The following is a 23,209-nucleotide window of genomic DNA, read 5'->3' as shown; positions in this document are numbered from 1 at the left end:
GCCTGGCCAAGGGGGAACCACATTGACGCCACCCACACAGTCGGCGGCCATCTTGATGTCCGCCATCTTGAATTCAACTTCAGAATTTTAAATGGGAAGGGGGTCGTGCGACATATCAAAATGGGCTAGAATTTCACGAGAAATGCAATGGTGAAGGTTTTTTCGACGTATCTTTAACCAGTAAAAAGTTATGACTGAATTCTTGTACCAATTTGCTCCTTTTCGAGGTGTTAGAAAAATGCCTTAAAATTTGTTTAGCGCATCGGTAATGCATCGAGATCAAAGTGACATCTAGGGAGAGAAGTTCGCATGCCATTGCACACAATTTTAATCGGATACATCCATGAAGAGCTGCGCATTATGAATGGTTGTCGCGAACAATTTACAGTGTGACGCTTCCATTGAATTAAAAGTCCTTCACAGTGACAAGGCTAATGTTTATGTTCATAAGGAAGTTCATAAACAGAATATGTGACCCTTGTCATCTGATAACTAACTTTGGACAGAAACAGGTTCATAACGTTCCCATAAGTGTTCTGGTGTTTTTCCCTATTGAAAAAACTCTGTAAAAAGTACCTTCTTCCATAAGCAAGGATGAAAAAAAACTGTTTATTTAACAAATCCAAGTAGCCCTAAGCATTTAAGGTTCCGTTGATGGAAAATTGACTAACCAATCGTGTTCCACACAGCATGCCACACCATTAACTTACAGCACTAACCATTCAGCTTTGATCTGTCGAAACAACAACTACAGACTTCCCCCTTCAGTCATAAAGGAATACCTGGTATATATTTATTTCTCGATTATTACTTACGGGGCATACATGTGGGCCTCCTCGCTGCATAAAACATCTTACGTAAAAAAATTAAGATCTTCTTATAGAAAGGTTATTTTTAGAATAACAGGAGCCTTTAAAACATCATCACAGGCACTGTTTGTCATAATGGGGACCCTGCGTATTGACTAGCAGATCAAGTTAAGGCTGTGCTTTATCGTTTCAAGAAAGGGAACGAAAGGCAAGTGATGGAGCAAATGGGGGAGGGGGTTCCACCCCACTGTCCAGGATATAAAAGCAAAGATAAATAGGGACAGGCCCTTATGGAAGCTACTTGAAGAAAATAGGCTAAAGGAATAGTGATCTGTGCAAAGCTTGCAGGACAGAGATCGACACACCAGAACATCGAGTGCTTTTTTGCCCTGCCTCTCAAGTGAGGAGCTCATCTCAGCAAGAAAGTATCTACCCAATGGTAACATATTTCAGCTATTATGAGGTGATGGCAAAAAAGAATTAAACTACCTTGCCAATTTAGTGTTGGAAACTGAGTTGCGGACTTATCTGATGGAAACCGAGACTCTGTGACCACACCCCACAAGTGCTCGGAAGAAGTGAAAGATTAAGAGACCGGAATCTGGCCAGGGAACCACCCCCACCACTACAGGACCACAACAGGAAGAAGAGGAGGAAGCACCAGGAGGAGCGTCGGGATGCCGACAATGAAGAGGATTTCCAGAAGATAAATAGAATCGTTAAATAGATAATAATTGTTTTTTAAAGAATAATAATAAATGAATGAATTAAATACTGTCAAAAAATACTAAATTAGATACGTAAGTCCCTGGGAGAAATTGAACAATTAAGTAAATTGAAATTAAGAAGTAAAAACAAATCAATTATGTGACCCTCACATAAAAGTTATATACATATTTTTCTTTCTTCTTTTTCCAGGGATTCACTCCTGAAGTAATTAAATTGGCAGTGTAGGGCACATAACCAAAACTACAGATGCAAAAAATTATGTAAACACCACAACACTGGATACCAGTGACCTCCCAGGTGATTTCATTTGTATATGTAAAATTCATGATAAATTACATTATATTTTAAAGCTTAAGAGAAAGAAAAAGAGAGAAGGTTTGGAATAAGGAGTATGGGGAAGACCACAGAAAAGATATGCAAAGTGCTTAGGAAAGCGGGAATTAAAACTTACAGGAAGGGAGGGAGAAGCATCTTAGGAATAGCGAAGAATGCAAGCAAGAAAAAGGAGAACAGAGAAGAGGAAGAGGAAGGGATTATCTACGAAGTGAAATGTAAAGAATGTCAGAGTGTGTACATAGGAGAAACGAAAAAAAAAAAGGCTGAAAGACAGGTTGAAACAACATAGGGATGATGTACGACTTAAGAGAGAGAGAAATGCAATATTTAAACACACGAGAGAAACAGGACATGACATAGAGTGGGATGAGGCCAAGCAGATAGGAAGGGAGAAGAGAATGCTAGTGAGAAAATGGAAGGAAGCCAAGGAAATAGAGAAGAAAGGTGAAGAAGACACAATGAACTGGAATGAGGGACTGAAGTTAAACAAAGAATGGAAGAAGATGTTAGAAAGAGTGGAAAGGACAAGAGAGAAAGAGGAGAGGAGAAGGAAGAAAAATGAAGGGAAAAGAGCGTGAGATTAAAAGTCCAACCACATTCTATATGGAAGTAATTGTGTTTAGCCTTTTAGGTGAAAGTAAAGTGAAAGTCACCTGCTAGAAAGTTCCAAACAACTTTCTAAATAGTCTGGAGGGAGTAATGTTTGTGTATATATAATACCCTGTTTTTGTATCTTTCCATTCTCATCTTTCGAATCCACGTACGTGCACTGCAGAAATGACAGGCACGAAGCCGTAGTACTTCGCTTGATCAGCCCAGCAGAGGTAGAGAGGAGACACGCTCGATCCTGGTAATCCCCGGCCATGGACAAGGGGAAACCAAAGAAGAGAGTCCGCAAGCAACGACATACAATAGAAGATGAAGCTGAGAACTCTACCAGCAGCGAGTACGACAGCGACCGTCAGCCCGAGTCGCAGCCAAGCAATTCGTCACGAGGCAACAAGCCGGTTTCCTCAAAACCAACTACGACACGCAGACCACCCTGCATATCTATTTTCAGCACGACTGGTAAGGAACTCTCCTACCTAATTTCGAAAGTTGTAAATAAACGCGCCAGATTCACCTTTAAAAGAGGGTGTTGCAGAGTTATAACGGAAGACCAATGGGATTTCTCAATGGTTTGTGAATTCCTGAACAGCAGAAAGATTGGATATGCCTACGGCTCTTCAGCAGCTGCAAAATTAAAGGTTATCCTTCGACACCTCCCGGACGATTTGACCCCCGAGGAAGTCGCCTCATTCTTGACCAGGGTACATGGATTTACCGTCCACAGTTCCAGTCGCCTCCAAGCTCCATCTAGACGCTCCTTACCAGCTACTGATGTGGACCACGTCATCCCTGGTCCCACTCCGTCCAGACGCCCATTACCTCTGATAATGGTTGTCTTACCGAATGTTCCGAAGTCGTATGAGATCTACAAGCTACATGAATTAGGAGAATATTCGCTGAGGGTTGAAAAATATCGCTCTACACAAATACTCCAATGCCACGCGTGCCAGAGGGTCGGGCACGGTCAGCGGCATTGCTTCGCTCCGCCCCGCTGTGTTAAGTGCGCGGGGGCTCATCGCTTTGCTGACTGCCCGGAAAAAGACCGGGCCACACTACCAAGATGCATGAACTGCAATCAACAGCACTACGCCAGCTATAGAGGCTGCCCGCTCTTCAAAAAGATAAAAGCAGAGAGGAAAACCCAATCTGACCACCGACGCCGAGCTCCAACCCGGCCACTTCGACAGGAAGTTCCAGTGACGTCATTCGCCACGGCTCCAAGACCAGCACCACTGCAGAGACCGGCCAATCAGCAGCCGCCACCAAGCAGGAGAGGTCCCAGCACTCCGGCACCTCGACCGGCTACTAGCCCAGCAGCTACCACAACTTCGACCAGTCCTCAAGAGACCCTCCTGGACTTGCTTCAAAAACTCGCACAACCCGACATCTTAACAGGGCTGATTACCCTACTCCAAGGTTTGCTACAGATTCGGCAGGCACCGGATCGTTCGACTCGGCATCGGGTACTTACCAACCTCGTCGACACTCTGGTGCCATAAGGTACCACGTACTGTCCTGTGTCGTCCTTTTGTGTATATGTTTGGGTAAATTTTGGGGAACACTGTATGACCGTACCTCTAGCGACAGTTGCAGAGGGAAATGTATTTGTAGATAGTAAAACCACTATTATTGTTAATAAATCGATATTAGATACCTGTTAATGAGTAATAAAGTACAAGATGCAGGTCACAAAAGATGACGTCCTGACCACGCTTGGTCATAAAAAAAAAAAAAAAAAAAAAGTATCTTGTTGCTTTTGTACTTGATACAGAGTCTGAAGAAGACCTTGCTAGAAGGTTGAAACGTTACATTTAGTTTATGTTTTTAATAAAATAAATTACTGCCTTGGTCAGCATATTTAGTTTTTCATAATCATGGAAACAAGGCTTAATGGTGTTATAGTCTTAATTTTAAATTCAAAATTAAACTCCACATTTTTCACCTAATTACAATTTTATTTCACTTTATGTGCATATGTCCGCACAATTAATAACTATAACTCAAACATTAATTATATTTCATTAAAATCATCATTATTACCTTGTCTATAATCTCTTATTGTATATTACTTAAGTGACTGTAATATAATGATCTCTTATTGTATATTACTTAAGTGACTGTAATATAATGGATCATTATATCGTAGCTAACTATATAATCCTATTAACCTAGGACTTTACCTTTAATTATAGTCTCATTCTAAATACTAACCTAGCATGTTTCTTTCTAAATAAATTTTGAAAAAATATGGAATACAGGAAATCATATTTTAATTTCTATCTTAACTTTTATACATGTATTTATATAATATGTAACTAACATCTTATTTTCCAGCGCACTTATAAGACAAACTTTAAATGCGAGAAACTCCCAGAGCTGCAGCAGCGACATTCTATATGCGGGCATTGCACCTTGTACAGCTGCAGTCATTTCTCCACCAAGAAAGAATGCTGATGCAGAATTCCTATCAGCATAGTGTTTCGAACATATCACTACACGAGGCAATGGCGGAATTACAAGAGGTTAAAAACCTTAATGGCAGCGAATAACTGTTCCTGTTTCAAATACGTAGTTTAGCTTGTTGCAGCCAGGCAATAGGGCCCTGTTCTGGCCCCCAGAATCAGGAGGGGAACATATTTGCGTGTTTAAGGAAAACAGAATACATAATGGTGAACTTTAGTACATTTTACCAAACTTCACCTTAGGAAATGTACTATAGCAAATCTGCTCTGGTTTATCAGAATAGAAAATTACAGAAATCAATCATTAGAATTTTCATCATTATTATCATGGTTAACATATATCGCACATTTCAAAGTTTATGCAATACATTCAATTTTTCCATAACTAATTCACAAATCAAAAAAAAATAATATAAAGAAGCATATAAATAACTCATTATTACTAATTCTTCACTTACATATGTTTACTAACTTCTAATTAATTATATAATACTAATAAAAATTAAACCCTATTAACTAACCTATGATTAATCATATCCTTATATTAACAAAATTAATTATAATTACCATTCTGGCTCCCAGAACAGGTTAACAAATTCAAATGTGTAAAATCTCACAAGCAATATTATAATACCATGTTATTTTTATTATTATTATAATTATTGTATTATATATTGTATATTTTGAATAATACTGGACTTTATTTATTAAACATTTAAATACCACACATGCCTATTTCTCAAAAAAGGTTTGATGGTGGGTTATCAACAGGAACATAATTTTGTATGAAACTTATTGTTTAAAGGATAATTTAGTTTAATAACAAGAAATTGAAAGAAATACTCACTATGTATGGAGCTTGCATGAGAGTAGTTTTTGGAGGCACTTTCTTGGGTGTTCCATAACCTAGTAGTGTCTTTACTTTGTTTATTTCCACAACCGATGATTCAGCTTCCAAATCTCCCCACTTCACAGACACCTCTGTACAATGGAGATATAATATCAATTCCAGGTTTATGGCAAAATCAGAAAATGATTTGTATTTAGAAACTGAATAATGTATACGAAAAAGGTATGTTTTGTAACAATAGCCGTCATGTTCAGTTCAAACATATTTTGAATAATGGTACAATGTCAATGGTTGGGAATAATTTGAAAGAATGTTCATAACAATGACAAAATGGGTCCTCATGATTGTTCAATGAGTTACAAATAACATAAACTTACAAGTATTCCATTTTATAACAGTTCAAGAACAACAAAGTACATGACTATTTTTGCCTATTGCAGTGTATCTTGATTTCAGTCTGGTTCACCAGGCATTACTTGTGTATATGTTGTTGTTCCTTGGTTGTTTAATTCTTTGAAATTTGTTGCCACAGTTGGTGGGCCTGTCCTTGGGCCTGTGTTTAGCTTTGGGCAGTTGCAAAGGATTTCATAGGTTTCTCTTATGACACAATGTGTAACTATTGGAGGGAAACAAGACCGTAGATAACTAACTGGAGTACAATAATATGTAATTTAACATATATAAAATTTAGGGCTGAAGCAATTTGAAAATGTAACAGGTGCTAATAATGTACTGACATTGATAATTGGTATTCTAAAGTTCAAAGTAAAGTATTGCATAATGCCATGAAGGGGTGTGTGAAGGCATAGCTCCACATACTGTCATACTTGGCTATACCGTAAGTGGTGTCATCAGTACCATTCTCTCATAGGCATGCACAGACCCTCTGATGGGGGGTAGGGGGGGGGGGGCAAAAGCCTTGATGAAAGTTCAGTCAGGAAAGAAAAACCTAATTTTATATTTTAAGTTTGATTGTATTGATGGGTGTGTATGTATATATACACTCCATATATATATATACAAATGATGAAGGAGACAGTCAACACTTACCACACGAAGAGAAATAATTCTATATTTCGTGATCTGAGTCGCATTTTCAAGATAGAAGGAAAAAAGATCGGCGTCACTAGGAGAAGAGGCACAGAATACTGACCGTAGCATCTCTACGATCACTGTTGCCAGAAACAGTTGATAGATAATGAAAAGTACTTTAACCAGTGTTTACTGTTCATGGGCAGGCTGGAACAGGAATTCCTTGACTCCCAGCAACTGAAACCACTCCTCTGGCTAAGATTCATAGATGACATTTTTCTTCTCTGGACACATGGCGAACCCTCCCTCACTACATTCCTAAACCAACTGAACGAGTTCACTAGCCTCAAATTCACCTGTTCCACTCCAAAGACCAAGTGACCTTCCTAGATGTGGACATCCACATTGCGGGAGACCACTTGGAAACTTCCATACACATCAAACCGACCAACCAGCTCCAGTATCTCCACTACTCCAGCTCACACCCCTACCACACCAAAAAAGCCATCCCTTTTTCCCTTGCCCTCAGAGGCCAGCACCTCAACTCATCCCCCTCATCCTGCCAAAACTACAACCTATGCCTGCACCAACCCCTAACCAACCGTGGCTACCCCTCCACCCTCATCAACAAATAAATCACTAGAATGAACTCCCACAACCGCAACAAACAACCCAAAACCAACCCTCCAACTCTGATCACCCAATACCACCCCCACATTACGGAAATCAGACATAACCTCCACTCCCTCCTCCCCATCCTGCACAGTGATCCTGATACCAGGGACATCTTTTGGGATATAAACCAAGGGTTGTCTTCTGTCGCCCCCCCAACCTCCAAAACATCTTGGTCCGAAACACTCCCACACCACTCCCCCCAGCTCACAGGTGCAACAAACCCAGATGCAAGACCTGCCCCATACTCATCACTTCCCCCACTCTCCTGATCCCCACAGCGGCAGGTGAGTTCACCCTTCCTAATTTACACCCTCATCTGCCAAATCTGCGGCAACTTCTACTTAGGCGAAACCTCCACCCACTTGAATCTAAGGATCAATAATCACCCTTCCTCCACCCAAAACTCCGATTTCACAGTTGTCATCCACACCAACAGCCATAACACCACCTTCAATAACTGCTTCCATGTTGCCATCATCCATCTTTTAGCCCCCCGCTCTGACACATCTTTCTGCAGGCGATGGGAAAGGGCCTACATAATGGGCATGCATGCCACTATACCCCCTGGACTCAACCTAGCCAACCAGTAACCCTTTCCTCTCCTCCCCAAAATTACCCACCCACCTTACAGTAAACACTGGTGAAAGTACTTCTCGTCATCAATCAACTGTTTCTGGCAACACTGATCGTAGAGACGCTACGGCCAGTATTCTGTGCCTGTTCTCTAAGTAACGCCGATCTTTCTCCTTCAACTTGAAAATGCGACTCAGATCGCGAAATATAGAATAATTTCTCTTCCTGTGGTAAGTGTTTACTGTCTCCTTCATCATTAATATACAGGGTGGCTCAATAAGTCACTTAACACCCCCAGTACAAGGCCACTGCGGCATGGAACGTGAAAATGGCGATGACCAATCGTTGACTGGCCAAGGGGGAACCACATTGACGTCACCCGCATGGTCGGCAGCCATCTTGATGTCTGCCATCTTGAATTCAACTTCACAAATTTAAATGGGAAGGGGGTCGTGCGACATATCAAAATGGGCTAGAATTTCACCAGGAAAACAACTGTGACATTTGTTTTCACCTAACTTTAATTGTTGCAGAGTTAACAATACCACAAAGTTATGGCTCAATAAGTCACTTAACACCCCCAGTACAAGGCCACTGCGGCATGGAACGTGAAAATGGCGATGACCAATCGTTGACTGGCCAAGGGGGAACCACATTGACGTCACCCGCATGGTCGGCAGCCATCTTGATGTCCGCCATCTTGAATTCAACTTCAGAAATTTAAATGGGAAGGGGGTCGTGCGACATATCAAAATGGGCTAGAATTTCACCAGGAAAACAACTGTGACATTTGTTTTCACCTAACTTTAAATTTAAGGGCGATTTCCGCATGGGAGAGTGACACGTCCTTTCCTTTTTGCTTAAATGTTTATTGTTCAAATAATCGTTAGTATGTGATTACGTGGTATTTATTGTTAGACCAATCACTGAAAATGTCTGGATATTGACTTACCGGTATGTACATATCTTGTAGTATTGGTTGGCATGGGAATTACGATTGTGTTTTGTCTTTACATAAAAGTTTAAAAGAGTGATGATGTGAATTGATCGTGTCAAGAATAGCATATTTCCTTTTTCACTGATCTGAACGAAAATGCCACTAACACGTGAGGAACGGATTGCCATCATATTGATGTCAGGGGAGAGAAGTACGCGTGACATTGCCGCAGACTTCAATAACCGCATTCCTGCAAGACAACCGGTGTCACATGTGGCCTTCAGCCAGTTGCTGACAAAGTTTCAAGATACTGGATCTGTGTACGACAAGCCGCGATATGGACGTCCGAAAACAGCCACGGATGAGGGTACTGCTGTAGCGGTGTTGGCATCATTTGCAAAGTCCCCAACCCGTAGCACATGGAGACTGGCGCTGGAAAGCGGTGTCAGCAGGGGTTCAATTCAAAGGATTGTGCGTGACCACCACTGGCATCCGTATAAGATACAGCTGCAGCAGCACTTTAGTGAGGACGATCCAGACAGGCGTTTGCAGTTTTGTGAGTGGGCTATAGCACAACTGCAACGTGACCCTGCCGTCGGTAGCAAGATTCTGTTCAGTGATGAGGCTAATTTTTATGTGTCGGGAGAGGTGAATAAGCAAAATCTGCGGTACTGGTCACCCGAAAATCCACATTGGACAGATTCCAGCAAGGTGACAGGAGGCGGGAAGCTAATGGTGTGGTGTGGTACTTGGGGTTCCCGACTTGTTGGTCCATTTTTCATTGAGGGCAACTTAAATGCAGAGGGCTACTTGCTTCTGCTACGGGAGCTGATCTTACCATCCTTACTGTCTGAGGATGGGAGCTATCCTGAATGGTTCCAGCAAGATGATGCTCCACCGCACTATGGGATGATAGTCCGTCAGTACCTGGATCAACAATTCCCTCACCACTGGATTGGTCGCCGAGGGACTGTGGAATGGCCTGCACGCTCACCTGACCTGACACCATTGGACTTTTACCTCTGGGGACACCTGAAAGCAAAGGTGTATGCTACGAAAATCAGGGATCTGGTCCACTTGCGCACACACATTGTGGATGCCTGTGCTGCAATAACCCCTGAGGTTCTTCAGAATGTGGTAAGGTCATGGGAGAGACGATTACACGTGTGTGTTGCGCAAGAGGGACGTCATATTGAGCATGTGTTATAACTTTGTGGTATTGTTAACTCTGCAACAATTAAAGTTAGGTGAAAACAAATGTCACAGTTGTTTTCCTGGTGAAATTCTAGTCCATTTTGATATGTCGCACGACCCCCTTCCCATTTAAATTTCTGAAGTTGAATTCAAGATGGCGGACATCAAGATGGCTGCCGACCATGCGGGTGACGTCAATGTGGTTCCCCCTTGGCCAGTCAACGATTGGTCATCGCCATTTTCACGTTCCATGCCGCAGTGGCCTTGTACTGGGGGTGTTAAGTGACTTATTGAGCCACCCTGTATATATATACCAAGTAATGCCGATCTTTCTCCTCCTAACTTGAAAATGAGACTCGGATCGCGAAATATAGAATAATTTCTCTTCGTGTTTTAAGTGTTTACTGTCTCCATCATTAGTATATATATATGTGTATATACACACACACAGACAGACAGACAGACAGACAGACAGACAGACAGACAGACAGACAGACAGACAGACAGACAGACAGACAGACAGACAGACAGACAGACAGACAGACAGACAGACAGACAGACAGACAGACAGACAGACAGACAGACAGACAGACAGACAGACAGACAGACAGACAGACAGACAGACAGACAGACAGACAGACAGACAGACAGACAGACAGACAGACAGACAGACAGACAGACAGACAGACAGACAGACAGACAGACAGACAGACAGACAGACAGACAGACAGACAGACAGACAGACAGACAGACAGACAGACAGACAGACAGACAGACAGACAGACAGACAGACAGACAGACAGACAGACAGACAGACAGACAGACAGACAGACAGACAGACAGACAGACAGACAGACAGACAGACAGACAGACAGACAGACAGACAGACAGACAGACAGACAGACAGACAGACAGACAGACAGACAGACAGACAGACAGACAGACAGACAGACAGACAGACAGACAGACAGACAGACAGACAGACAGACAGACAGACAGACAGACAGACAGACAGACAGACAGACAGACAGACAGACAGACAGACAGACAGACAGACAGACAGACAGACAGACAGACAGACAGACAGACAGACAGACAGACAGACAGACAGACAGACAGACAGACAGACAGACAGACAGACAGACAGACAGACAGACAGACAGACAGACAGACAGACAGACAGACAGACAGACAGACAGACAGACAGACAGACAGACAGACAGACAGACAGACAGACAGACAGACAGACAGACAGACAGACAGACAGACAGACAGACAGACAGACAGACAGACAGACAGACAGACAGACAGACAGACAGACAGACAGACAGACAGACAGACAGACAGACAGACAGACAGACAGACAGACAGACAGACAGACAGACAGACAGACAGACAGACAGACAGACAGACAGACAGACAGACAGACAGACAGACAGACAGACAGACAGACAGACAGACAGACAGACAGACAGACAGACAGACAGACAGACAGACAGACAGACAGACAGACAGACACACATACATACATACATACATACATACATACATACATACATACATACATACATACATACTCCTAGCTACAGGTCTGAACTTGACAAGACTAAGAAAAGCAGACATTGCAAGCGAAGCGAGCAAGAAAATTTCACGAAATGTATTTTAATTTGTATAAAATTTGAAATCTAGGATTGCAGATTTGCCTTTACACCTTCAAATGCAGAGTATTTTTTAACATGCAATTTTTTTCTGATTTACTGTCTAGCAATTGATTAGTTCAATCTCTATTAACAATATGTACTTACTGGACAGTGCAGGTTGCAAAGCATGTTTCAACTGCTTAATAACTTTGGATTTGAGATTTTCATTGTATGATACAAATTCAGAGGTTCCATTGCCTGCTCTTGAAATCCCTTCCACGAGTTCGTGGGAAGCACAGTCCCCTATGCCAAGACTGAAAACCCTTGTTTTGTGGGCATTCTGACGAACATATTGAATTACCTGTTCTGTATTTGAAACCTGAAGAAGAAAAGAAATATTAGCATCTAACACAAGATTTGGGAAAATAATTTAACATCAGTGATTCAAAGTAATATTTGATTATACCTTAACCCGTTTCTGCCCATTGTCGACATTTGTCGAAGTAACATTCGGGCAGCTCTGAAACACAAATAATTATCGCTGTGAGTGGTACAGCATTTTATGTAGTGTCTGTTGGTATCACTGCGTATGATGACGCCAGCCACTCCCCTCCTGCTGCCTCGTGGGGTGTATTGTGTATGGAGTTTTACAGGTGTGCAGAAGGTGCAATGTCGCTGTGTAACAAGTAAGAGCATTTCTGTTTGTTATTAAATTACTTTTCCTTAGTAAGTCAATAATAAGCTTCTAAAAACATGTAGTTTTAATAATGTTGAGTGACTTCCATGTTATTCATTGAAGAGCATGGTAATATTTTGACACAGTTTTTTGTGTAGACATTTGTCGACAATGGTCACGGAATGAGAATGCATGGCATTCACACTTTCACTTCTCGAGTTGATAACGATGTTGTTCTGATATGCAATTATGTGCTCGCCTAAGGGTGAAGGGTCGTGGGAACTAGCGAAAGAAACCAATAGAATATACGACAGGAAGAAAGTCTTACGTACAAGTGTAAAACAGCCGCTCTAATATAGACTACTCTTTTTTCATAAATCTAACATTTTTTCTTTTGGTTTCAGTTTGAAAGTGGAGGAGATAGCTTCCATTTTAGAAGAATATGAGTAGACTGAAGGTATTTTGGTGGCTAAAGTGTACATGGAAATTCCAGAAAATGCAGCCGTGAGTGATGAAGAGGACTCGTCAGGTGATCTGAACAGCTTATCAGGCAATCAGCTTCGAGCAACAGCAGAGCTGGTGTTTACGAAAGTAACAAAAGAAGGAATGTTGCAGTCTAGATCTGGTTATGCTGAGACCTGGAAGTTAGGTGATTTAGATTTCCGGTCAGAAGATCCTAATTTATGTTCCACGAGTGTTGATGATACAGCAGAGGAACCAAATATCAATGACAATGAAGACTATTCTTAACCCGATGTACAGTGACCAATTGGAAAACTTGACATTCCAGGGAGGGTCTGGGACAGAAAAAACAAAACTATCTGCAAAAAAAGCCTAATTGGAAAGAAGGTGATATTCCAGATAGGTCCCAAAGGGAATATCAACGTCCACCATTTCTTGACAGAGATTTCACACCTGTAGATTTGTTTCAGATGTTTTTTGACAATGACATTATAGAATTCATCGTTAACTGTACAGTACAATACGTTAAAGAAAACAGGAAGATGTCTTTTACTTTGTCGAATGATGAACTCAGTCTGTTCTTTGCCATCCTTTTCCTGTCAGGTTATAATGATCTTCCCCAAACCAGAATGTACTGGGAAATAGCGGAAGATTTCCATCATGATGCAGTGTCAAAAGGTATGTCCAGAAACCGGTTTGAAGAAATTGAAAAATTTACACTTTTGCAACAATTCTGAAATAGATGAAAGGGACAGGTTTAGCAAGATAAGACCAGTGTGGTGTATGTTAAATGAGCACTGGCTTAACTACTTCCCTGGGGATCCATATCTTTCCGTAGACTAATCCATGGTTCCGTATTTTGGGCATCACAGTGCTAAACAGCACATGCATGGTAAGCTGATACCGTTCAGTTACAAAGTGTGGGCAATAGCTACCAGAAGGGGCTATCTCGTTCAAGGAGAACCTTACCAGGTTGCTTCAACAGGGAAGACAATCCCTGAACTTGGTGTTGGTGGATCAGTGGTTATGGACCTTATATCGGAACTACCACAGGAAATACCATTGATACTTACATTTGACAATTTCTTTCTTCAGTTCAATTGCTAGAATACCTGAGAGAAAAAGGACATCTTGCAACGGGAACTATACAAAATAACAGGGTTGAACGAGCACTGCTACCAGACCCAAAACAATTTAAAAATCTTCCTCGAGGCAGCCACTCTCAAGTGTCAGATCAAAAAAGTGGTATTACATTTGTTCAGTACAATGACAACAGTGTCATAACTGTAATTTCTACAGCTTGTGGTACGGACCCAATCTGTAAAGTTAAAAGGTGGTCAAGTGCACACAAAAAGCATATGTTTGTCCCTCAACCAGCTTGTGTTGTCATGTACAATACATTCATGGGGGGAGTTGATCGACTTGACCAAAATATTGCATAGTATCGCATTAATATCAGGAATAAGAAGTGGTACTGGCCAATGATTGCCTACATACTTAACGTTACAATGAATAACGCATGGCAATTATATCGTTTAACTTATAAAGTGTCTTCAGAAAAATTGGACTTGCTGGGATTTATGATTTATGTTGTCAGGGCATACTTAGTTATGTACACGAAACAGCATCCTGCAGCTGGTAGGCCAACCATAGAAGTTGACAAACTGGTACCTGATGAAGTACAATTTTAGGCCACAGACACTACCTTCAAACATGTGTGATGCAAGTGAGGTGTGGGTTCTGCGGAAAAGCTACACGTAAGAAGTGTCAGATATGTCAAGTTGGCTGCCATGTGAATTGCAGCGAGGAGTTTCATACAAGGTAAAAAAAAACAAAAAAAAACAAACAATTTTGACGGAAAGAACTAAGATATTTTCATTATTTCTATGAGAACATCCTTATTAGAAAGTCCTTATTATTTGTTGGATTGTACGATATTGTGTGGAGTTCAAGTGTAAGAAAACAATTTATATTTATGTCATTAGATAATAAATACAAGATAACAAAACACTATATGTATTATTTCTATTAATTTTAGATGATACATTTCATGCCCATTGTCGACATGCTATAGGGAATCTATACTGGGGTCACTTGTAACCATTGTCGACAAATGTCGACATCCGTTTTCTCACAAACTATACACTAAAAAATAAAAAAAATAAATCATTTCAGACACTTATGTTCTAAGTAAATATCAAATATAAATGCAAGTACTCAGAAAAAAAATAATTTGGGCAGAAACGGGTTAATATGCAACAGGATTTTTGGGCAATATTACATGTGTAATTGGGGTACATTTTCCACATCACCTTCAATTACAAAGTAATTAGGGTCACACATCTGTTAGCATTAGATGCAAAATAAATAAATTCTTTAACCGTTAGATATCCGACAGTCGATGAGGCAGCCACATGATGTATGCCCTAGATTTGATTTTTTTTATTTGATTTGATTTAGTTTATTTTACTTCGCGTTTTGTGCCTCTTGGCTAATGAAATGATGAAATTGATGAATGGACATTCACAAACAACCAAGCCCGACCGGGATTCGAACCCGGGACCCTTGGCATCGGAGCGTGATGTGCTAACCACTCGGCCACAGGGTGGGGCATATGCCCTAGAGGCCTGATCATTAGTTAAGAGACCAGCACTGCATAAATGCAATTAACATGCAATTTCTCAACAAGCAAAGATGATATTTCAGTTGTTTTCTTTACTTCATATACATATCAGGGTCCAACACACTTAAATTGTAAAACAAAATGTTAATTGTTAATTTCTTTAAACAAGTTCTTTTTAAATAAATGTATTTATGCAATGTTAGTAAAAATTAGGGATGGGGCGATACGAAATTTTGGCCGATACAGATCAAATACAGATATAAAATTTACCGATACCGATATAAATTTACAAATGGTCCTTGAAGAACCTGAAAGATTCATTGGCCTCCTTAATATATGTGTGCTTCAAGGTGACTGCAGTGCAAAAGGAGTTGCATATTTAGACATTTACTTTTTTAGAAAGTAGGGCACGGATATTATCCATACAAATTACAACAAAATGGCAGAATTTTGCACTAAATTATCATATATTTATCGATATATCGGATCGGTAAAATAATCAGTAATTTTACCGATAAACCGATACAGCCGATATGCCTATATCGGCTGATACCGATATAGTACCGATTATTTGGTCCCATCCCTAGTAAAAATATGAATGGTTTATTACCTATCAACCAGCATTTATTCTGATGCTTTACTTGTACATAAAATAATGAATAAAATGTAAAAAAAGTGAAGAAATGTTTGCAATGCACTCACTGTTTTTCAAATATGTACATTGTATTATAATTTTATTTTAGTCAAAAGTTTTGTAAATGTCAACTATGGCACCTGAAAATACAAGTGCCAGCAACATGTGTACTAGGGAGGGTCATCATTATAGCTGTGTGTCAGTGAGCTTGACTTGTAAGAAGTTTATCTCTAGCTAAAAGCAATTTCAACTTTTCACAGGTGAGTGTTTGAAAAGCAAATAAGCCGATATCTCACTAAACCAGAACTAGTACAAGTTGTTACTTTTTTATTCAGTCTGGCAATCAGAGATCCTGCAGAAGAGGCCTGATTTTTAAAAATTCCTGAAAATTATTATTTTTTAAAAAAATTGCTTTCTTATTCAAAAGTTGAGAACAAAAGTGGTACATCTTCAAAGTGTAATCTATTGCAAATTTCAAGACATAATTGCCCACAGAACCAGTGCCACAACTGATGTTCGGAAATATATCAGTAACATTGATATCCTACTTTATATATTTGCATTATTTTCCTAAAGAAGTGCATAACGATTTTCAACTTGAACTCTACATGATTGTAAGAACATATTAAAACTAATTACTATTATTTTTTATTAAGTTTAGTTTATTGTTGTAGCTAAAGGAAAAATTTATAAATTACATTTTCCATGAGCCTGGTCATTCAGCGAGAAGAAAATCCTTACCTCTCTATGAGAAATAGTTCTCCTGCTATGATTAATTTACTACACCACAACACATTTAAAAATAATGTATATGAATAGGTCCCATCTGTAGAGACTTACAGGTGGGAGAGGCTATCGTACACTAAAAGTTACCAGCTATTAATGTCACTGAGAAAATCTCTAGTGCTATTCAAAATCAGTAACATCCATTAATTACATTTTATTAATTTATATTTATCCTTTCTGACAAAAGTGACACACTCTTCGAAGATATGTTTTGAATAAAAGTTGGTACAGCATACAAAGCTATAGCAGCAACAAGGCTAACAGTTGCTCACTTTCAAAACTGCTGCAATTTGAGTTCAGAAACAGACCGATAGGCAAGATTGAATTGATATTTTAAGTCTACTTTATGTACAGATAGGCTAATTGGGACTCTGCCTATGGTTTAAAGTTGGATCCAAACCACTGTGCAATGTGCATCCACTAGGTATCAAACCTGGGATTTGGTAAACAAGACTTCCAGATGATGCATGTATGTATTTTTGGAAGATTCCTATGATCTTATCTTGTATATTCCATGTGGCACATATGACTGTCACAAAAGCAGTGTTTTCAATTACAAAAGTACTTGCCCTGCCTAGCAGAGTAACGAAGAATGGAAGTGCATATGTTACACACATATTAGGACAAGGCAACAAGTCAAGGTAAAGCTAAAATAACATCCAAGCACTCTCAAGTCTTTTCTTCTTGACTTCTGTGGCTGTGCACTTAGAATTAAATGAAACTAATTTTGCTAAATAATCTTGAAAATAACTTTGAATTAAAAAATTTCCGTACCTTGATTTATCTAGACTGAAAGATATGAAAAACTCTATCTTATTGGCTGGGAAATGCAAACAACTTTAAAATAAAGGGAACTTTGAATTAAAAAATACTGTATTAATGAGGTTTTTCCTGTATCTATTTTCATATATTTTAGCATTTAGAATAAAAATTAAAAGATTCATAAATTTCCTCTAAGGTTTCTCAATAAAGAATCAAAATGTACAACATATGAGGTTACAAAAAAATGAATCTGTTTATGTCTTCAAATTGATCAAACTTAGGGTTGTGTTATTTTTAGATAAAGAGCTATTAATTCAAATGAAGTAACTGACATTACAATTTTATGTTTACTACTTCTTAATTATATAAACTGCTGCATAATATTTACTATTTAAAGATGCTTACAATAAATAGTGTGAGTAGCTGTGAAAAAAGTTACATTAGTAGCTTTAAAAAAATACACTATTTAGTAAAAGATCTACTTTCAATATTGGAATCTTCATTCTATGCTAACATATTCTAAAAACAGGCAAACACACAAGTAAAATAAAATTACAATAAGTTTTTAATACCTCTCCATCAGTCAGGATAAAAACCTGGCGTAGATAGCCTTCAATGGGTTTCCAATCCAAAACCTCACATAAAGGCTCAAGAATTTCAGTTCCACCAAGTTCAGCATCCAAAGCTATAGAAAATGAAAAAATACATTTTGTAATGAGATAAAAATTTCCTGCTTGATTTAATGAACAATCAACACAACAAATTTATACTTTTCTTTATGTTTTATCGTTCACAGATTATGTTGTCACAAGTAAATTTGAAGTTTTCAACACAATAAAAATTATGAAAAACTAGTTATAGAGTTAACAATAAAAACAACGATCACTTCTTAAGGTAGCTAAAATACACTAGCAATAAACATCAGTTTGAACTTGATTAAATTTCTAATTAAGTTTGACATATATTTTAATATTTGAAAAAAAAAAAAAACAATGCAGAATTCATAGTAAGTTGTCATGAATTAAGATGTGAAATTTCAGATTACAAACTTAGTTTAGTACTTTATCATGGGGCCACTGTATCACCTAGCAGTCCGACAATATATTTGCCTCATAAGGCATGCTTGTAAGCCTTCAAAACTTTGAAGTGCTTCTTCTCAGAAATGGCTGGCTAGAGCATGCTCGCACCTACACATATCAATACCCATCGGTAGTCATAGATATTTAGTTTTTGACAGAAACATGAAATAACACACTGTAATGTTAATTTTTCATGTTTTTGAATGGTGTGAGGTGCATTTTCCTACTATGTCTTGCCACGAAATGATGCAAAATGCCTTGAATAATGATAAATAAACTCTTAAACATGAAATTTAGTTTAATTACAGATGTGACAATTTCTGCAGTCTAAATTATCCTGGGAATTATGCAAATCACAAGAAACTGATTAATTCTACTATAAATATTTGAGAAGCAAAACTGGACTCCTTTGCACAGGAATGAACTCAATTATGCATAAATGTGCTACTAGAAAGGAAATGTTTATTTTGGGTAATAAGGGTAGTTTTTAGAATTAAATTTGTGATTTTATTCACCATTTTAACACTGAAATGACATTTTATATACTGCTTATAATCCTGAAATGTGCCTAGGTTTTGTACTGAAATACTATTTTTTTAATTCACCATAAATATGGGCCCTACAGGGTACCTTACCACTACACGAAGTACCATCCGAAACTCACTTTCCCAAGCTGTGGTCTCACTTTGTCAGTTGTGCAAGACATAAATACATGTCAAGAAGGTTTAACAAACTGGTTAAAAGACAAAATATCTCAATTCAACCACAAACTAACATGTGTGATCCGCAACAGTGCCGATGCTAAAAATCTCGTGACTTCAATAGTACAAGCTGACAGTGAAAAATTAGCCAGCATTGACATAATAGATATGGACAGTTCAATCCCCATAGACCTAGCACTGCATTCAGTTGAAAGATGGCTGACAACAAACAGAATCCCTGCTCTAGAGGTACAAGAGATAACCAGGCTATTGGAAGTTTGTCTAAAACACAATTACTTTCAGTTTGAGGATAAATTCTACAATCAATCCGAAGGCCTTGCGATGGGCAATCTGCTATCAGCTCCTTTAGCCAACATCGTCATGCACCTGGTTGAAAAAGAGATACTCCACACTCCAGAATTACAATACATCCAATATGGAAGGTACGTGGACGACACAATAGTCGTATACAAAAAGACAGAAGAACTCAACCTTCTAGTGAACAAGCTAAATAGCATCCACCCCAGGCTCAACTTCAGCGTAGAACAAGAAAAACATGGTAAAATCAACTTCCTGAACATCACCATCAACCGTGCACTTAACAAATTCACAACCACTGTCTACAGAAACCCGGATGCAGGCAACCAGTACATACATGCTCTCTCTAGCCATCCCCCCCAAGCAAAAAGCCAATGTGTGGCTGAACTTTTATCAAAGAGCCTTCTCCTACTGTTGCAGAGAAGAGGATTTACAAGAGGAGACAGCCACCATCACTGAAATAGCCCTGAAACATGGCTACACTGAAGCACAACTTTACACTTGGTGCAGTAAAGCTGAAATACAGGTCAGACACCCTAACCAACCACAATCAACCCATCCGCAAGCAACCCAGCCACAATCAACCTCCAGCGGCCAATATAAATGCTTTGCCTTCCCCTACCATCCCACCACTTCCAACCGCATATCCAAAGACCTTCTCCCATATAGCATCAAAGTAGCGTACAAACCCAATTCCAAAATAGCTGATAAACTGAACAAACACAAATGGTACTTCCTCTCCCCCCCTTGATAACCCAGGTGTATACGATGCGGAGTGTGAATCCAAGGCACATTACATTGACAGGTCCATCACATCTGTCAATGAAAGAATCCAACAGCACCTAGCAGATGTGAAAAAAAACCAACCCACTACTGGTCTTGCTAAACATATCAAATACAATAGCCATAAAATTCAAAAGGTTCAAATCAAACACACTGACCACACACTCGTATACACCAAAATCAAGGAAACGCATGCCATAATGCACTTCCCGCATGAGCTAAACATCGATAGCGAGCAAGCACACCACACTTTGATTCCCCTACTACAACACTTATCGCCCGGAAATAGCAGACAACCCAGACCGAGATGCACAGTTAACAACAGCGCACCTAGCGGCAGCCAGAGAACTACAAACAAAAGACGCACACCAAGCAACAGTACAGCAACTTCCAACGAGGATGGTGGCAGTGGCCACTGAAATTAATCGAAAAAGAAAAAACCGCTTCGTGGACAAAAGTGAGTACTAGTTTCTCCGTATTTATATACTACTGTGTCTCTCTTTTCCCAATTATGAATTCATAATGTTGTTGTACATTCTAAAAAGTTCTAAATTGTTGCATTATTCTCAATGATATTCCAGAAAATTTCTGGCAAGTTCTGTAAGGGTTTAGAATGGCATGGCCTTCTTGTTTTTAGACAAACTAACATGGTTCTCATACTTTTCTGATAGAACTAAAACCAACAATCAAAAAATATGGTACAACAGTTTTAAATTATGGAGTGTTAAATTAAATCTGTTTCTAAAAAAACATCTGTTGCTACAAGATTAAACTGAGAACTGAAATAAATATTTTTAAATACAACTGTACTCTACTGTACTTGATGATTTCATAGTTACATTCATATTGTCTTTTACTTACATGAAGCATGCATACTGCACTCTTTCAAAACTACATCATCATATTTCTTGCTTCCATTTTTAAACAACACTTCGTAAGAAGATCCAAACCCCACTATATTCACATAGCAATCCACAGGTAAGGAATGAAGGAACAACTAATGGAACAGTAGAGAAAGGTACACATAATATATTGTACATACGATTAAAAAAAAATCCAAGTAAATTAAAAAGAGGTACAATTAATCTAAAAGCAGTAAAAATTAACACGAGTTAAAAATAAAGAAGGTAATTCGTATCATGTTGGGAATCATACTAAACATGCGCTGTATGTGAGTTTTAAAATTAATTGTGCATACATTCTCCATAATCAAGTTACTGGACAATGGCTGGAATTTGCAAAAAAAAACCTTGACAGATTTTTTAAATGTTAAAAAAAAGATCTATCTTTCATAACATGAAAAATTATATAAGATGAATTTTTTTTCTCTTCATCACTCCCACCAAAACTCAAAAACATACTCATTCCCTTCCAATTATAATTACTCAATCAAATATTAATTCATTAACCTATCCCTTGCTAACTTAAGACATTCACTGATAGAATCATTCTCTCACATACATATTTAGCTCAACTTTCTGCAAGTTCTAGTATGTATGTCATGATTTGACAAAGTTTTAAAAAAAAAGAAAGTGGAGAAGTGAAAACTGTTTAATATATTTGCAGATTTAAAGGCTTTAAAAATCTGAACGATAAAGATACTTAAATTGTTACAAGTGTTACTGATATTAAACGTGTTTTTGATGAAATAATTGATGAGTTTCTTTAGGATGACTTATCTGTTACATGGATTCATCAAATGTTGAGAAATTAAGAATACAATTTGGTGAAACTTTTAAATCAAAAATTAATAAAGCAGAAAGTGTTTTGTATTAGTTTCACACAATGACATTTAGCAGAAATTCTTACCTTTAGAGCTTCTTTGGCCTTTGCAATACTCTCCCCATGCATGGATCCTGAACGATCTATCACAAAAATTAGTTCAACTTTTTGATCGTGAAGTTCAAATTTGGGAACAACAGTTAGTACAGCTGCAGTTGTGTCATGCTCACTGTTGGTCTGTAAAAAATAGTGAAATAAACTAAATATTAGTTTTAATCTAAAAAAAAAAATTAAAAAATATGAAAAATGTGGAATTAATTTCAAAGATCTATTCATGAACTGACAAGACTTGTATCTTTGTGTCTGCAAGGTTCAAATATGGAGGCAGGTATGAGTCCATTCCTTGAGTATAAATTATCAGTACAATACAAAAAGAAAAATCTTTTATAAAATACCTAAAAGTACTTACGTTGGTGAGTATATGATTTCTGTAAAACGATGTTTCGGGATGTACCTACTCCCTTCATCAGGTAGATAAACCATGCCAATTTAATTATGACATTGGCTGCGTCAAGTAAGACTTTGATCAAGATGTATGGTAAAAATGGATAAAAAGGTTAAAATGTGATTTAAGGCTGCTAAACGTGTGTAGGTGCCTCATTCCTACCATTGCACACCCCACTGTTTTAACTCAACGTTTATTGTGCTATACAGCGGCAAGAATGACTGAATCGAGGTCTCCTATTCAGCGAGTGATTTTACCAGTGTGTTATTTTGAGCATCACATCATCCAGAGAGGAAAGAGGAACCGATTGTT

General features: G+C 38.6%; 1 protein-coding gene across 5 annotated transcripts in view; it reads right to left on the bottom strand.

The window, feature by feature from the left end:
- The window catches only part of LOC145984948 (von Willebrand factor A domain-containing protein 5A-like), a 124,639-nt gene that overhangs the window by 55,087 nt on the left and 46,343 nt on the right, over nt 1-23,209 (bottom strand). For all 5 annotated transcript variants that reach the window (XR_014441378.1, XR_014441380.1, XR_014441379.1 and 2 more), the window contains exons 6-10: nt 22,480-22,629; nt 21,532-21,667; nt 18,362-18,474; nt 12,012-12,225; nt 5,793-5,926 (exon numbers count right to left, since the gene is read on the bottom strand). Coding sequence is in view for 1 of the 5 variants with exons in the window: in XM_083118378.1 (XP_082974504.1) it covers nt 5,793-5,926; nt 12,012-12,225; nt 18,362-18,474; nt 21,532-21,667; nt 22,480-22,629 (747 nt within the window). In the remaining 4 variants the exon portion in view is untranslated. The remainder of the gene's footprint in view (nt 1-5,792; nt 5,927-12,011; nt 12,226-18,361; nt 18,475-21,531; nt 21,668-22,479; nt 22,630-23,209) is intronic.

The sequence above is a fragment of the Lepisma saccharinum genome, chromosome 3, assembly GCF_977018435.1.
Source record: "Lepisma saccharinum chromosome 3, izLepSacc3.1, whole genome shotgun sequence".
Lineage (NCBI taxonomy): Eukaryota > Metazoa > Arthropoda > Insecta > Zygentoma > Lepismatidae > Lepisma > Lepisma saccharinum.
Note: the sequence above shows the minus strand (reverse complement) of the source record. Positions and strands in the feature narration are given on the sequence as shown.